The sequence below is a fragment of the Perognathus longimembris genome, chromosome 11 (genome assembly GCF_023159225.1).
Source record: "Perognathus longimembris pacificus isolate PPM17 chromosome 11, ASM2315922v1, whole genome shotgun sequence".
In the NCBI taxonomy this organism is placed as follows: Eukaryota; Metazoa; Chordata; class Mammalia; order Rodentia; family Heteromyidae; genus Perognathus; species Perognathus longimembris.
In genome coordinates this window covers 44238896-44256401 of record NC_063171.1, presented here as the reverse complement: position 1 = coordinate 44256401, position 17506 = coordinate 44238896, and the positions used below count along the sequence as shown (strand labels likewise).

The 17506-nt window shown below is 42.6% G+C and overlaps 1 protein-coding gene across 3 annotated transcripts; it reads right to left on the bottom strand.

Moving 5' to 3' along the window:
• Nucleotides 1-644: 644 nt before the first annotated feature.
• Anp32e (acidic nuclear phosphoprotein 32 family member E) lies at nt 645-17489 on the bottom strand. 3 transcript variants are annotated; one of them, XM_048356545.1, is made up of 7 exons: nt 17108-17485; nt 12492-12641; nt 11146-11268; nt 9589-9754; nt 7216-7370; nt 3192-3246; nt 645-2214 (listed from the first exon to the last, which is right to left on the bottom strand). In XM_048356545.1, the coding sequence occupies exons 1-7, from the start codon at nt 17159-17161 to the stop codon at nt 2147-2149; spliced, it is 771 nt and encodes a 256-aa protein (XP_048212502.1). In that variant the 5' UTR covers nt 17162-17485; the 3' UTR covers nt 645-2146. The 3 variants fall into 3 exon arrangements, with proteins under 3 accessions (XP_048212502.1, XP_048212503.1, XP_048212504.1); XM_048356546.1 differs by having other exon boundaries at nt 645-2211; XM_048356547.1 differs by lacking the exons at nt 645-2214; nt 9589-9754 and having other exon boundaries at nt 3226-3246; nt 7216-7364; nt 17108-17489.
• Nucleotides 17490-17506: the final 17 nt, after the last annotated feature.

Sequence of the window (17506 nt, the reverse complement as noted above, 5' to 3'; positions counted from 1 at the left end):
AGTTAAGGAAGTCTTAAAAGTTATCTGGAGGCTCTAAGTGTAGTCTTCAAACCAAAGAACTCTAATTTTGATTGCACAATAAGATGATTGATAAGAAAGTCAATATATAGGTTTTGCTTTAAAATAAGCATTTTTATAACTGGCAGAGTGAGCAATTTTTAGGAATGAAAACAAGCATTTCAAATGATAAAATTAGGAGAAAAAATGTTCATCTTTTGGAGATTTTAATTTCTCCCACCAAATTTATCCCGTTTTATTTCAGTCAGTTGTACAGCCTTTTTAGTTTTTCACAAATTTTGTAATTCTTATTTTAAAATACTAAATTATATTTCTTAAACTGAAAATGGGAGTGACAGCAATACTATATTCAGTGATTTGTGTCTCAGAGAGAATCAGAACATTAATTTTGGGGGGTTGGGTTTTGTTTTGTGGGGTTTTTTTTGGCCAGTCCTGGGGCTTGGACTCAGAGTGCACTGTCCCTGGCTTCTTTTTGCTCAAGGCTAGCACTCTGTCACTTGAGCCACAGCGCCACTTCTGGCCTTTTCTATATATGTGGTGCTGAGGAATCGAACCCAGGGCTTCATGTATACAAGGCGAGCACTCTTGCCACTAGGCCATATTCCCAGCCCCCAATTTTTAAAAAAAATTTACAAACATGCAAAACAAAGAGAAATACATTTTAAGTTGCCAAAATTGTCCTGAACATGGAGCCACCATGACAAAAGGGAGATAGACGTATCAACTCTCAAGTTTTAGTTAGTAGCCACATAAGGAAGGACACACAACAATCACAAATATTTTTCTGTTTTTAGTGGGCAAACAATTTGAAAAGAAAACTCAATTTTCATTATCAATTTAGTGTCAAATATTCTTCCAACTGCCTACTATACTCCAAGTTAGTGGGGTACCTGATTATGCTTTAAAACTATAGATAGAAAATTTAAAGGTTCTACTCAGAAAAGTTGTAAATACTTTACAAGGTTGGCTTCCAAATGATTTGGAAAACGGGTTTTAAAAATTGACTGTCTCATCAACAGGCAATCACTCTGAATTTTGAGAGATGCTAATGCTACTTTCTAAAGCCTCCTCTATTTTTCTCTCTTTATCTTGATACAGTATTACATGTTATCAACCAAGAAAGACTTAACAATAAGCTGAGCATTGTATAAAACTGTAGTCCTAATATTGTATCTCAGAAAATACTCTACTTCTCCCACTTTGTTTAAAACCCAGACAAGCCTGAAAAGGTAGTTGAGGTATGAGACTAAAGTGTTTCTGAATAGCCGAAAGTTTCCCATTTCTTTTGGGACAGGAGAGCAATGAAGCCAGAAGGAAAGCTGATTACAAAGAAATGAGCAGAGAATGCATTTCTGAAACAAAATAAACCACCACTGGCATTCATGATCTACAGCCTGAAGAGAGGGCTCGCCTGCATGTCTCCGGACTTAGCATAAGCAATTTTTCTTTCCAAAACAAAATCTTCTCAGGCGCCATAAAACTCATGGACTGTATTCCTGAATAGAACTTCCCCCAAATCCATGAACTACACTGACTGTTAAATAGACCTTTATGATTCTGACTCTAGTACTTTCCAATTTATTCAAGTGACAAGATGGCCCCAAATGCTCATAGCCAGAAAATAAAATAAAAATCACTGCCTTCAAACTAAAAATCTGAACCACCTCTAAAAAAAAGAATCAACTTATCAATCAAGAGGCTATTTTCTTTTCATATTAGAGCTGACCATAATTTCAGTTAATTTATAAATAACTTTAAAACCTTACAATTGAAATGCACCAAACTATACCTGTGTAAAACCGATCATGTTTTTAATAATGGGCTAAAAATATCTAAGACAGTAAGCCAGAATTAGAAAAATTAAGATTCCAAATACATTGCTAGAGAATTTCACAATGGAGGGGTGAGGGAGTTAATGAAAATTTTTTTTTCTACATACAACATGATCATTAGCAAACTAGTAAATCTTAATTGGAATGATAAGGCAAAAATAGTAAAACCACACTTCTCCTATAAAAAAGTTACAGATTATCTTCTGGTAGGGAGAGCTATCATACATGAAGAACAAAGAAGATGAGATCACTCTGTTGCACACCCGGGCAGTGAGGAAATCAAATCATAGAATGACCTAGTCATCTTCCTCTTCTCCATCATCCTCAGCGTCTCGTTTTCTCTTCTCTCCGCGAAGGCCTTCTTCTGAAAGAAATGTGCAAGTATTTAAACGAATGCTTGCTAGCTTACAAAGTTTTAATGTTAACGGAAAGTTCATGGCAGAAGCAGAAAATAGATGAAGTTTGCACTCTGAGACCTTTCATTTCAGTGTAAACTTAAATGTTCAAATGAACATGTACAAACACATAGAAATCCATAAATAATGAATTTGCTATGCACTCTTGTGGCCAAATCATGAAGTACAGGTCAAGAAACAGCTTGACAGAGGTAGAAAAGGCTGGGAAAAGAGCTCCAAAGAACAAATCTAAATGGTGCTAAATACTCTTGTAGATAAGGCTTCATCCCCACAAAGACCATTAAAAAACAATAAATTGAACTTCATTTACTGAGCTATCTCTTCACTCCTGTTTTGTTTCTTTCTTTCTCTGGGGTTGTTTATGGTTGCATCTACATAGCCCAGATTAGCCTCAGACTCATAATCCCCCTGCTTCAACTTCCCAAGAACTGAGATTATAGGCATCAACCTCCACAAAAAGACTTCATTACTATTCTTCTGTGTGTGTGTGTGTGTGTGTGTGTGTGTGTGTGTGTGTGTGTGCGCGCGCGCTGATCATAGGCCTCAACTCAGGGCCTAAGCATTGTCCCTATTTTTACTCAGGGCTGCTGCTGTATCACATGAGCCATAGTTCCACTCCCAGCATTTTGCTGGTTAACTGGAGGTAAGTCTCATGGAGTTTTTTGCCCTGGCTAGCTTTCTTTGAACTTCGGCCCTCAGATCTCAGCCTCCTGAATAGCTAGGGCTACAGGCATGAGCCACCAGGGCCCAGCTCATTGCTGTTCTTAAGATAAATGGTACCAGATTTTTTTTTTTTTTAGTGGAATGAAATTAATGCCCTGAGAAATTACTCAAAGAGAACTAATAATTTACATTAGACTATTCCTTGAAATCCATTAAACATATTTGTATTTTAATTTCAAAGTGTGTGGCTATTGTAGCTTACCTTCTTCTTCCTCTTCTTCCCCTTCTTCAACATAGTCATCATCATCTTCTTCATCCTTGAAATTAAAATATTTAGTTTCAAGAATAAGTAAGCCACCACACTGACTTTTCCATTTAACACATCCCAAGAACAAAGAAACCACAGATACTTTGTGTTCTGATAACTACAACTTGTGCCTACTCTATGTGTCTTTAAAAAAAGAAACAAGTAATGCTTTAGATCACCACTGTTCAAAACAACCTTCTGTAACAATGTTCTCTGTTTTATGTAACAGAGTAACTCCAGGCCATACAGAGTTACTTACAAGTAACCAGAGCAAATGAGGAATTGAGTTTTTTACTTTATTTAATTAAGCAGCAACAGACACATTCTCACTACCTGAAAAATGACCTATGTAACTTGTAGACAGGGATGGGAGGGGGAAACTGGAGGAAAGTAAGGGAAAGGGTGACATTGTTAAGAAAGAAAGAAAGAAAGAAAGAAAGAAAGAAAGAAAGAAAGAAAGAAAGAAAGAAAGAAAGAAAGAAAGAAAGAAAGAAAGAAAGAGAGAGAAGAAGGAAGGAAGGAAGGAAGGAAGGAAGGAAGGAAGGAAGGAAGGAAGGAAGGAAGGAAGGAAGAAAGAAATATACTGGAGCATGCACAAAGCCCTGGGTTCAATTCCTCAGCACCACATAAACAGAAAAAGCTGGAAGTGGCACTATGGCTTGAGGGGTAGAGTACCTTGAGGGGCGAAAAAAAAAGAAGCCAGGGACAGTGCTCAGGGCCTGAGTCCAAGCCCCAGGACTGGCCAAAAAAAAAAAAGGAAGAAGAAACATATATACTCATTACCTGATTCATGAAATGGTAATCCCTCTGTATAATACTTCAATAATAATAAAATTACATTAAAAAACACACATACCTTCTAGCTACCAAAAGACAAAGCAAAAGGAATGAAGCTGATTAAAACATACCTCTGTATAAGTAATGTAAGCTAATAAACAAATGGACAAAACAACTTTTGACTATTTCAAGAACATAATATTCTATTTTACAGACCAAAGTAGAAATGATCTGAACCCAGTTGTATGTGCTAAGTAAATTTATCTCTACAACTCATTTTTCCAATCAATAATAGCAAACTATAGCTAAACATTCTTAACACAAAAGCTTGAAATCTAAAATGCTCCAAAATCTTAAACTTTTGGAGCAACATAAAACAAGTGAAAATTCTACACCTGAATTCACTTGTAGCCAAGCTGTAGGCACACTCAAGATATTCCATAAAATTATACTTTTAGGGCTGGGAATGTGGCTTAGTGGTAGAGTGCTTGCCTAGCATGCATGAAGCCCTGAATTTGATTTCTCAGTACCACATAAATAGAAAAAGCAGGGAGTAGCCCTGTGGCTCAAGTGGTAGAGCACTAGTCTTGAGCACAGAGAGGCTCACGGGAGCCCAGGCCCTGAGTCCAAGCCCCAAGACTGGCCAAAAACAAACAAACAAACAAAAAAAACCATACTTCCAGGCTATGTGTATAAGGTATATATGAAATAATAACTTTTATGTTTAGGCTTGGGTCTCATCTTCCCCATCTCATTACATAGTTGCAAATATCTCCTCCCCCCCCCCCAAAAAAAAGCAAATCAGATGGGTAAGGAGGCAGAAAAAACAGGAGTACTTGTGGGAAGGGGTTGGGCTAGAGGATGAAGAAGGATGAATATGGTCGAAGAAGATTGTTTGCATGTAATACAAATAGAACCATGAAACCTGTAGAATTTTAGGAAAACGGAAAAGTGACTGGAGATATTACATTGATTAGAATATACTATAACTATATATGGAAATGTCAACGAACTCTCCCCCCATATAATTAATACATAATAATAAAAATTTAGGCTGGGAATGTGGCCTAGTGGTAGAATGCTCACCTCAGTACACATGAAGCCCTGGGTTCAATTCCTCAGCACCACATACATAGAAAAAGCCAGAAGTGGGGACTGGGAATATGGCCTAGTAGCAAGAGTGCTTGCCTTCTATACATGAAGCCCTGGGTTCCAGTCCTCAGCGCCACATATATTGAAAACGGCCAGAAGTGGCGCTGTGGCTCAAGTGGCAGAGTGCTAGCCTTGAGTAAAAAGAAGCCAGGGACAGTGCTCAGGCCCTGAGTTCAAGCCCGAGGACTGGCAATATATAAGATTTTTTTTTTTTTTTTTTTGGCCAGTCCTGGGCCTTGGACTCAGGGCCTGAGCACTGTCCCTGGCTTCTTCCCGCTCAAGGCTAGCACTCTGCCACTTGAGCCACAGCGCCGCTACTGGCCGTTTTCTGTATATGTGGTGCTGGGGAATCGAACCTAGGGCCTCGTGTATCCGAGGCAGGCACTCTTGCCACTAGGCTATATCCCCAGCCCCCAAAAAATTTTTTAATAAAAAGAAATTTCAAATAATGAAGGGCTCATGCACTTCAGATAAAGTATGCCCTGCCCATACTCCCTGCCTTCGCCCTCAATCCACACTTACAGAAAGACCTGCAAGTTCCTTCCACACCTAAAAATTTACACAACAGAATATTGTACAGCAGTGAAAATCATAGTAAAATGAACTTGAGAGCCTTTTGCCTTTGCCTCCTAGGTTCTGGGATTCTGAACATGAATGACCTGTGCCCAGCATGATCGCGTTTTTATGGTTACTATTTTGATCATGGTCACTGTACAGACAAGCGCATATATATATTCCCTCAAAACTGATACATGTAGGATGCTTTTCTTCTTTTCAAAATGACCCTGGCCCACTTTCAAGTTTTTATTTTTAGTTTCTATGCCCTCTCTTTTGTAGGCAGTTACTATTTCAATTTCATTCTGCTATGAAACCAAAGCCTCCAGCCCTTTTGCCCAGATTATTCTTTTAACGTGTGGTGTTTTAATTCATTTGTATTAGTTATATAGGGAGGAGGGAGTTACACGTTCACACTGTTTTCCAATCCATCTCACTACTCTGGTTATTTTTTACAGGGTCTTGCTTTTTGCTTTTTTTGCCCAGGCCAGTCCTATTTACTCTTCCTCCCATAGTTGGGATGATAGGAATGCACTACTGCCACACCCAGTTTTCTGTTGAGATGAGGTCATGTGAACTTTTTGCCTAGGCTGGCCTGGGTCCTCTCTGTCCCTTCCCTTCTAAGTAGCTAGTATTACAGTCATGAGCTACTAGTGCCTGGCCTAATTAGGTATAAAGGTAAGGGGAAGGGTGATTGCTAAGAAAAAGTTGTATTAAACTTCACACATAAAATTTCATGGAAATGAACATAAAATTAGTATACTTTGTATGCTTTGCACTGTTTATGTGTAACTCAACATGAGTCAAAATTAAGTTCATCAGGGAACATGGAGGAAAAAAGTCATTTCAGACAGAATGAGCAATGAGTATACAACATAAAGTGAGTAAACTGGTATTTTAAGAAATGAACTAGAATCAAAGGCCATGTAGTTAATGAAGAATGCTGTGTGTTTTAGAGACAACAGAGAAATACTGAACTGAGGCCTCAAGAACGCTAGCGCTAGGATCACATTTGCATCTGACTTACAGGGGAGGCTATTCCTAAGTGGTGATGCTGTATTAAGAGAGACCATTTAGAGAGCTATTACAGGAGTATGAAACAAGAGATAATTAGAGAGAAGAAATTAAGTTTTCTTAAGTATCTACAATGTGCTAGGGGCTAAATGCCTCACATATATTATCTTATTAAATCCCTAAAACAATCCTATAAAGTTGGCATAATCTCACTTCTATAAATGAATAAACTAAGGCACAAAGATATTTGTAAACTGTTTCCATCATACCAGGCCACTAAAGGCAGGATGGATTTGAGAGTGACATACCAGGAAGAAAAATCAATAGATATTTATGATTAACTGGATACAGTTTAGGGGAGAAGAGATAGGCAGAAAGACATGTTAAGAAATAACTCAGATTTATACACAATTCACTTTTTTAGGGCATAGTAACCCTATTCCTAGGTAATTTTCAGTGCAAGTATGAAGTATCTAGTCACCTGAATTTCTTCTTTCATTAAGTATGAGAGGCCCACTTCCTCTTCTCCCTCTCCCAATTCTGAATCTGCTTCATCTTCATCTTCATCCTCTTCTTCTTCCTCCTCCTCCTCATAGCCTTCAAGTAGACCAGTTTCATCTTCATCTTCGTCTTCATCTTTTAAAATATTTTAAATTATTTTTATTATCTTTTTTTTTTTTTTTTTTTGGCTGATCATAGGTTTTGAACTCAGGTGCTATTCTTGAGCTTTTTTGCTCAAGACTAGCACAACAGCTAGTCTAACAACTCCACTTCCCTTTGTGGTGGTTACTTAGGGGTAAGAGTCTCACCGACTTTCCTACATGAGCTGGCTACAAAACATAATCAGAGGATCTCAGCCTCCTGATGAGCTAGTGTGAGCTACTGATGCCCAGCAAAAGTATTTTTATAAGATAAGCAAATCACTAGGCAAATGTTTGTAGATAGCATGTTGGCCTTTTTAAACCTCGCCCAATCACTTTAAATTCTTTTGCCAACCGAGGGAAAGTATGTCAGTAACTTTTAACCATTATTGTGTCAAAAGTTGGTTGTTGTTGGGTGTGTGTGTGTGTGTACACCCATGCATCAGTACTGGGGCTTGAATTCTGAGTCTGGGAACTGTCCCTTAGCTTTTTCACTCAAGGCTGGCACTCAAAGACTTGAGCCACAATTCCACTTCTGGCTTTTTGGTGGCTAATTGAAAATAAGAGTCTAGGCTGGGAATGTGGTTTAGTGGTAGAGCGCTTGTCTAGCATGCATGAAGCTCGTGTTCGAATCCTCAGTACCACATACACAGAAAAAGCCAGAAGTGGTGCTGTGGCTCAAGTGATAGAGTGCTAGCCTTGAGTAAAAAGAAGATCAGGGACAGTGCTCAGGACCTGAGTTTAAGCCCCAGCACTGGAAAGAGAGAGAGAGAGAGAGAGAGAGAGAGAGAGAGAGAGAGAGAGAGAGAGGAGTCTCACAGACTTTTCTGCCCTGACTAGCTTCAAATAACAAACCTCAGATCTTAGGCCTCTGAGGATTACAGGCATGAGTCACTGGAGCCTGCTTTACCTCTCAGGGAAAAAAAAATTTTTTTGCGCCAGTCCTCAGGCTTGAACTCAGGGCCTGAGCACTGTCCCTGGCTTCTTTTTGCTCAAAGCCAGCACTCTACCACTTGAGCCACAGCGCCACTTCTGGCTTTTTCTATATATGTGGTGCTGAGGAATTGAACCCAGGGCTTCATATATACTAGGCAAGCACTCTACCACTAGGCCATATTCCCAGCCCAAGAAAAAGAATTTTTTCTTTGGCAGTAATTATTTTTGGTTTGAACTCAGGGGCTTACACTTGCCAGCAAGGCGCAGTATAAGTTAAGTTACTATGCCAGCCTTTTTGCTTTGGTTATTTTTGAGATAGGAACTCCCTTTATGCATGGACTACAATACTACTTGTGCTTCCCTGAGCCACTGGGATGACAGGTGTGTGTCACTGAACCCCGCCTGTTTCCTTTGGAATCGAACCCAGGGCTCGTGAGGCAAGCACTGTACCACTAGGCCATATTCCCAGCCCCTGTTTTTTTGTTTTTTGTGGTTGTTGTTGTTTTAAGCTATCACTACTACTAGATGGTAACAAACTAAAATCTCACGGAGCTTTCTATAATAATGATCACCAATTTCTGGAAACTATTAGAAAGAAAGAAGAAAATGTAGATAGTCCCATGCCACTGGCTCATGCTTGTAATCCTAGAGACTCAGAAAGCTAGCATCAGAGGATTGAGGTTCAAAACCAGGAAAGTCTGCGAGACTCTAATCTCCAATTAACCACCCAAAAGCCAAAAGTAGAGATGTGGCTCATGTGGTACAGTGCCAATCTTGAGCGATAATGCTAACGGACAGACCCAGGTCCTGAGTTCAAGCTTCAGAACTGGTACCAAACAAAAACAAAAGAAAGAAAGAAAGAAAAGGAAAGGAAAAACTACAGCCTCTCCAGGTGCCAATTGTTTAGGCCTATAATCCTAGCTACTAAGGAAGGTTTAGATCTGAGGATCAAGGTTCAAACCCATCCAGGGCAGACAATTCTAAGACACTCTTATCCCGTTAACCACCAAAAACATTGGACTAGATGTATGGCTCAAGCAGTAGAGCACCAGCACAGGTGGCCAAAGCTGAGCAAGAGCACAAAGCCCTGAGTTTAAGCTCCAGTAGAGCCACCAGAGGAAAAAAAAAAAAAAAGAAAGGCTATAACCATGGATCTTTTTCTTAGTAGTATCTTGTATGTGCTTTTTCTTTCTGAAATCTCCAAGCCCAATCTAATTTTCATGGCTAAGTCAGAGTCTATAATTATGACACACTTAAAGAGTATTAAGAGTGATTACCCTCATCATCTTCCTCTTCCGAGTCTGGTGCTTCGTTATCATCCTGATCAAATCCATCTAAGTATGTGATTTGCTGCAACAGCTCAAAAATACTTTCTCTGTAATCTTCCAAGTTTGTGATCTCACAGTTAAACAAGTCCAAGCTTTTCAAATTTTTAAGATTTTGCTGGAAAAGTAAAGTTAAAATTTATAGTCAATACTCTAAATAGCATGTTCTTTTTCTTAAATTTGTGGTCTAGAGAGCATATATTTAAAACTGAAAGACAGTCTTGGATTTTTAGAATTTTATAAGGTAATTTTATCAAACACAACCAACTCTCTTAGTAAGATCTCTTTGGCATATAAACTCCAGTCTCATCTCTATCACCTACCTGTCTTAGTGTCTAATTTCTAGTAGGCATTTAACACATTACATTTGCATCAACTGACTGTCTATAAATACTCAACAGTAAGACTGGAATGAGCTGAGTGCTGAAGACTCATGACTGTAATCCTAACTACTCAGGAGGCTGAGATTTGAGGATTGCAGTGGGAAGACATCCCAGGCAGAAAAGGCTATGAGACTCTTATCTCCAATAAACTAAAAAAAAAAAAAAGGAAGTAGCTCTGTGGCTCCAAAGGTAGAGCACTAGCCTTAAGCAAAAGAAACTCAGGGACAGTACCCAGGCCTTGAGTTAAAGCCCCAAGACTGGAAAAAAGGAATCTGGAATGATAGCACACCAATAATTCCAGCACTCTGGAGAGTGAGGCAGGACAATCAAGAAAGGATAGCTGGGCACTGTGGCTTATGCCTGCAATCCTAGGTACTCAGGAAGCTGAGATCTGAGGAGCAAGGTTCAAAGCCAGCCCTGGCAGGAAAGTCTGTGAGACTCTCATCTCCAATTAACCACCAAAATCCAAAAGTTGAGCACAAAAGCTCAGAAACAGCACCCAGGTCCTGCATTTAAGTCCCAGGACAGACACAGACACAGACACAGACACAGACACACACACACACACACACACACACACACACACACACACACACCTCACATACACATAAAGAATAAAATAAAATCAGAGAGCAAATTCTTGAAGCTGATAATGGAATAAATTTCCTGCTGATTTTAAATTTTATCTTTGTTTTCTTTTGTATTTTGTCGGTCATGTGGCTTCAACTCCAGGCCTGGGCACTATCCCTGAGCTCTTCAGCTCAAGGCTAGCACTCTACCACTTGAGCCAGAGGAACTTCTGGTTTTCTGGTGGTTAATTGGAGATAAGAGTCTCTCAGACTTTCTTGCCCAGGCTAGCTTTGAACCACAATCCTCAGAACTCAGTCTCTTTCATGAGCCACCAGCATCTGGCTATCTTTCTCTTTTTAAAACAGATTCTCACTATGCAAGTCCTGGATGGCTCCAACTCAACCTTACAACTGCTAGGATTCCAACACTGGCTTGGTGTTTGGTTCTAAAGGAAAAGAAAAGCAGTAACTGTCTAGATTAGCATATAAGAGATTCAGAAATTTCAAGAACTGCACAGAAACCAGAAAAACAAAAACCAAATCTCAGAAGAACTTACCAGGGCTTCCACGGTACTGAGATCTTTGATTTTGTTTCCACTCAGGTTGAGGTAGGTAAGATTTGGACATTTCTCTGCCAGGACTTCCAAACCTCCCGAAATTATATTGTTACCAAGTTCCAACTATATATGCAACATGGAGGGGGGAAAAAAAGGAATGATGAAGGCTTAAGATGGCTCCAACATTTTACAAAGACACAAATTTGAAGAAAAACATGTGTTATTCTCTCTGGCTTCAAAACACTGCCACTGTAAATCATCAGTTTCCAAATTCCCATCTACATAAGCTAAATAAAATAACAAATTAATAGAACCCCTCTACTGATGGACTTCTAAACCCAGGTTCAGTTTCTGCTGCATTACATTTAGATTTCATGATACAGAGAAAAAATATTTGATAGATGTTAAATCCAAATGTGTGCCATATAACAATTGCACTAATAAATTTGAATTTCTAAAAGGATCAGGTCTTAGAACCAATAAAAGCAAAATGAATAAGAACAGTGTTAGAGCCAGGCACACACCACTGTAATCCTAGCTACTCAGGAAGCTGAGATTCATTCTAAGGATTGAGTGCCATTCAAAGCCAACCCAGCAGAAAGTCCATGAGACCCTTATCTCCTATACACTACCAAAAAGCTAGAGGTGGTGCTATGGCTCAAAAAAGCTCCGGAGGAGTGCCCAGACTCTGAATTCAAGCTCCAGGACCAACACAGATAGACAGACAGACAGATAAATAGATTCAGTATTAGAGATGATTCCAAAATTCTATATAACCCCTTTTAAAAACTCCTATTTCAGGGGGCTGGGAATATGGCCTAGTGGCAAGAGTGCTTGCCTCGTATACATGAGGCCCTGGGTTCGATTCCTCAGCACCACATATACAGAAAATGGCCAGAAGTGGCGCTGTGGCTCAAGTGGCAGAGTGCTAGCCTTGAGCAAAAAAGAAGCCAGGGACAGCTCAGGCCCTGAGTTCATGGCCTAGGACTGGCCAAAAAACAAACAAACAAACAAAAACTCCTATTTCAGGGGCTGGGAATATGGCTTAGTGGTAGAGTGCTAGCCTAGCATGAACAAAGCCCTGGGTTTGATTCCTCAGCACCACATAAATAGAAAAAGCCAAAAGTGGCACTGTGGTGCAAGTGGCACTAGCCTTGAGCGAAAAGAAGCCAGGGTCAGTGCTCAGGCCCTGAGTTCAAGCCCCAGGACTGGCAAAAAAGAAAAAGAAAAAACAAACAAAAACCTCCTATTTTAAACAGGCAGAATGGTTGTTTCCGTGGCTAAGAAGTAATTATAATAGCCCTTCACAATGAAATCTTGATATTTACTGATTGATTTCAACTTACCTTCCGAAGTTTATTCAAGCTGGGGAGCCGAGCCAGTGAACTCAATTGCACATTAGCCATACTCAGAAACTCCAGTTCTTTAAAAGTGTCATTCAGGCCTTCAATTTCCCCATTGACACACTGGCAATTATCAAGGACTAACTCTGTTACCTGGAAAAGGGAACACTTTCATGATTAGTTTGCAATCTGTTGAGTAATAGAACTAGGCTTTGATGCTCTGAAACTGTGAATATTAAAAATACCAAACCCAGCTGCATGACAGCGACTCCCAGTGACTCCCACCTGGAATCCCAGCTACTGGAGGTTGTGATCTGAGGATCCCATTTCAAAGCCAGCTGAGGCAGGGAAGTCCCTGAGGCTCTTACCTCCAAATGAATCACCAGAAAACCAAAAGTGGTGCCAGTAGCTCACAGTGGTAGAGTGCAGCTTTTTTTTTTTTTTTTTTTTTTTTGGCCAGTCCTGTGGCTTGGACTCAGGGCCTGAGCACTGTCCCTGGCTTCTTTTTGCTCAAGGCTAGCACTCTGCCACTTGAGCCACAGCGCCACTTCTGGCCATTTTCTGTATATGTGGTGCTGGGGAATTGAACCCAGGGCCTCATGTATACAAGGCAGGCACTCTTGCCACTAGGCCATATTCCCAGCCACTAGAGTGCAGCTTTGAGTAGAAGAGCTCAAGGACAGTGCCTGAGCCCAGAGCACAAGCCCTAAGACCAATAAAAACAAACAAACCCAAGGTGGTGGCTCACACCTATAGTTCTAGCACTTAGAAGGTAGAGGAGGATCACAAGTTCTAGGCCAGCTTGAACTACAAAGTAAGTTCTAAACCAGGTTTAAAGCCTGTCTCAAAGAAACAAAACAAGACCCCTAAGCCAGGTTCGGTATTTTGTATCTGTAGTTTTAACTATTCAAGGAGTGGAAAGAGAAGGATCACTTGAGACAAGTTTGAGGCCAGCCCTGGCAACACAGTAAGACCACATCTCCAAAAACAAAACAAAATCTCCTTATACATTCATTCCCCTTCAAAATTGATATATAATCCAGTCATCATTAAAGCAAAATGCCTGATACGTTCAACCTAATATGCTTCAAATCATTGAGACATGAAAAATAAAACTGGCTGGGTATTGGTGGCTCACGCCTATAATCTTAGCTACTCAGGAAGCTGAGATCCTCAGATCTTAGTTTGAAGCCAGCCTGGACAGTAAAGTCCATGAGACTCATCTCCAATGAATTACAAAAACAAAACTAAAGTGGAGCTGTGGCTCAACTGCTAGAGCGATGCCCTTGGGGGTGGGGGGAGGGCACTGCTGGCTCACACCTGGGAGAACTCAGAAGGCAGAGATCTGAAGATCATGGCTTGAAACCAACCCTGGGCAAGAAAGTTCATGAGATTCTTCCAATAAACTTTAAAAAAAAAAAAAAAGAAAAAAAGGAAGTACAGCTGTGGCTCAAGTAACAGAGTACTAGCCTTGAGCAAAAAATCCTCAGGGACAGCACAAAACTAGACAGGTAGCTGATGGCTCCAAGTCTCTAATCTTAGTTATTCAAGAGGCTGAGATCTGAGGATCAGGTTTTGATCTGAGGATCAAGTTTTGTAGCCAGCTAGGCAGGCAAGTCCAGAGACTGGTATTTCCAATTAATCACAGAAAAAGCCTGAAGTGGCCCTATGGCTCAAGCGGTAGAGCACTAGCCTAGAGCAGTAAGGAGCTCAGGGACAGTGCCCAGGCAGAAGAAAGGAAGAAAGAAAGAGGGAGGGAGGAAGGGAGGGAGGGAGGGAGGGAGGAAGGGAGGAAAAGAAGGAGGGAGGGAGGGAGGGAGGGAAGAAACAAGTTTCTGACACTGATGAAGATGACATTTATACATATAGATGACATCTAAGCTACTGAGAAATGATTTCTGTGGCCTATCCTAAAATGTAGGGGGAGAGGAAACTATTTTCTTTTTTTTTTTCTACTTTAAATCTCCTTATCTCTAGTTATAAATACCTTCATACCTCAGGAAAACTTTGTTACCAAGAAGAAATATCAGCCAGCTCCCTCTGGAGGGGCCCAGCTTTTCAGAGTTATCTGGGGCCAAACAATATCACCCAGAACAATACATCCTTGACAAAATGTTATTTCTTCTTGCAACACTAGTAGCAATTTTGTGGGTTTTTTCCCACTCTTGGAGGAAGAAAGGCTAAATTCCCTATAAGGCCAGGGTGGCAGTAGACATTTAACTGGTGTGAGACTGAATGGACTTAAGAGGCTCTGGTTCTTTATCTCAATACAAAAATGTGTTTACTTATGTGCTAAAAAAGTAGCAACAAGGGAGGCCATCTTCTCTACTCGAGTATGACTTGGATATAATTATTTTAGTAAGCAGAGATAGCATCATGATCTCCCTTTTAGAGATGAAGAAACCAAAGTCCAGAAAGCAAGAGTGACTTGCCTTAGGTCACATAATTAGTGTGTGACAAAGCTGTGCCTTGACTCTTAAGTCTTTCTATTCCCAGTATTTTGAGCTCATTGGCAAAGCTATTAGATTTGCTGTCAGAAAACCAGTTCTTCCACTTGAGTAAATAACTTCATTGCCCTGAAACTCCATTTGCTAATTTGGATTCTAGAACAATACAACCCACCTTACAAGACTGTCCAAAAGAGAAAAGTAAATAAACTCGACAAGTGCTTTGTAAACTGTCTACACAAATATGAGACCGTTATTACACCACATCGGAGGCAGAGGGAGCCTGCCAAACAAGCAAGGTCCTGCAATCCCTAAAACTGGCAAGGAAATTACTACGGTAAAAGAGTAAGAGGGGCGGGGAATCAATTTTTCCACACTAAGACATTAAAAAAAAATCTAAATGTATGGTTCTGAGAAGTAAGCAGCTTTTAAAGCGTGGTGGGTTTGAGGGTGTTGTTTATTCTCTCTCTCTCTCTCTCTCTCTCTCTCTCTTCCCCCCCCTCCCAAGAAATAAGCCCGAGCCAACAAGTTCTCTCTTGGATGACCCTTGATAGCAAAGGCTATTTCCTCCCTCCAGCTTCCCGGCCAATTTTAGAGAAAAGCCCCCTCCCCCCCTCAAAAAGTACAAAAAGATCTTTAGTCCCCAATGAACGCAAAAAAGGGATCCTTTCCGTTGGTTTGTGCAGGCACGACCCCAGACTTATAGATAAATCAATCGATAGGAGAAAGAGAGAGAGGAGAGAGAAAAAGAGAGAGGAGAAGAAGGAGAAGGAGAAGGAGAAGAAGAAGAAGAAGAAGAAGAAGAAGAAGAAGAAGAAGAAGAAGAAGAAGAAGAAGAAGAAGAAGAAGAAGAAGAAGAAGAAGAAGAGGAGGAGGAGGAGGAGAGAAAGAGAGAGAGAATGAATAGAGAGAATAGAGAGATCGGTCATCTCGCAATCCTCAGGCTTATTTCAGGGGCGGCCAACGAACACGACTCTAGATCCCCTCCTCCTGAACACTCGTGCGAGGCTCCAGGCCGGCTGTGCGCCCGCGTCTGCAGACCGGCCGCTCCGACCCACGGGAATCCCACACCGGGCGGGGACTCCCCAAAGAAAACAGGGTGTCCCCCGCCCAGCCCGAGCCAGCGTTTCCCGCGGCCTCCGCCCGGGTTGGCTGAGGCCGAGGAAGAGCCCGCGAAGCCGCGACGGAAACGCCTCCCACTGGACCCCCCGAAAAGTTGCCTGCGTCCCCGCCTCACGTGGCCCCTCCCAAGCCGGACTCTTTAACTAGGGAGCCCGCGCCGGAGCGCGTCCAGCACTCGCGCCGGGCCGGCCCGGAGGGCGCAGGGCGGCCACGACCCCAGCGGCTGAGTTTCTACAAAGCCGTCTCCACGGATCCGATCCGGTCCTGCGGCCGCCACACCACGCGACACGCCGAAAGCCGCACCTCGTTCCCGGCGTTGGGGGGGGGGGGGAGGCAGGGAGGGAGCGGATGACGCCTCGCGTCCGCTCCCCACCTCTGGTCACCGCCACCAGTCCTAGAGCTCACCCCGCGGTGCGGGGACGCGCCGCTGACCCAGATTCCGCGGGTGGCGGCCGGCGCGCGCCGCTTCCCCGGGGCAGTGGGCGCCGCCGGGGCGCGCGGCGCGGGGACTCAGCCAGCGACCCCAGCCCGGGCCCGGGGCGACGCCCGACATCCCCGAGCCTCGGGATCGGGGCGCCCACCCCCGCCCCCCAAGAGCCCGAGTTGGCAGCATCGCTGAAAAGTTGGAGTAACTTCTCAGGTGGCGATGGCCGCAGCAGGGGCCGGTGGGCTGGGGGGTCGCGCCCACGCCGTCGCCCCCCGAGCCGGAACGAGCGCGGCGCAGCGGCGGGGCGGCCCCACACCACCCATTTCCCGCCCCCATCAGGCCGGGACACGCGGATCCCCCCCAGAACCAAAGGGGCCAAGCCCCCGGGCACACACAAAAACGCCCCTAGAAACTTAAGCCCTTCGCCATTTTAAGTAGAAGGTCTTAATGATTTAAAACTTAGAATTAAGCATTTCCTCCCACCTCCCCCACCACCGGTGGGGGGGTGAATTCATTAATCCTCCCCTCAAACGCTTATAGAGAAGACCCCCCCCCCCAAAAAAAAAACCCAACCCCCAGAATACAGGGCTGGTGGGGAAGGGGTGGGGGCTGAGTCATCTCACCTCCTCCGGGGCTCTGTTCCTTAACTCCAGGCTGATCCTCTTCTTCATCTCCATGTCCTCCCGCTCTTCGGCTGCTCCTCTCCTCCTTTACCCCTTTGCCACTACCCCCAACCCTAATTTTTTTTTTCAGATTTGGAAATGAATGAAAAGAAAAGCAAATACAAACGCCCACAACCACCAAATAGGTGTAAAGGAGAAAGAAAAGAATAGCAAATGGAGTCCAAGGAGTTAGGACTCTTAACTCGGCTGCCCCCACCTCCTTGTCCACACACCCGCGCGCGCACACACACGCACGCACGCACACACACACCACACGCACACTCCCGCAGTTCCTTCCCCTTCAATGGCTGCTCAGAGACTGAGCCTCCATGACACGGCACTGCCAACCCCCTGGCCTAT

Coding starts and splice junctions, on each gene's coding strand:
- Anp32e (XM_048356545.1), bottom strand. CDS start 17,161: ATGGAGATGAAGAAGAGGATCAGCCTGGAGTTAAGGAACAGAGCCCCG. Junction 9,755..11,145: donor TCAGTACCGTGGAAGCCCTG/GTAAGTTCTTCT, acceptor TTACTTTTCCAG/CAAAATCTTAAAAATTTGAA. Junction 7,371..9,588: donor GGAAGAGGAAGATGATGAGG/GTAATCACTCTT, acceptor ATATTTTAAAAG/ATGAAGACGAAGATGAAGAT.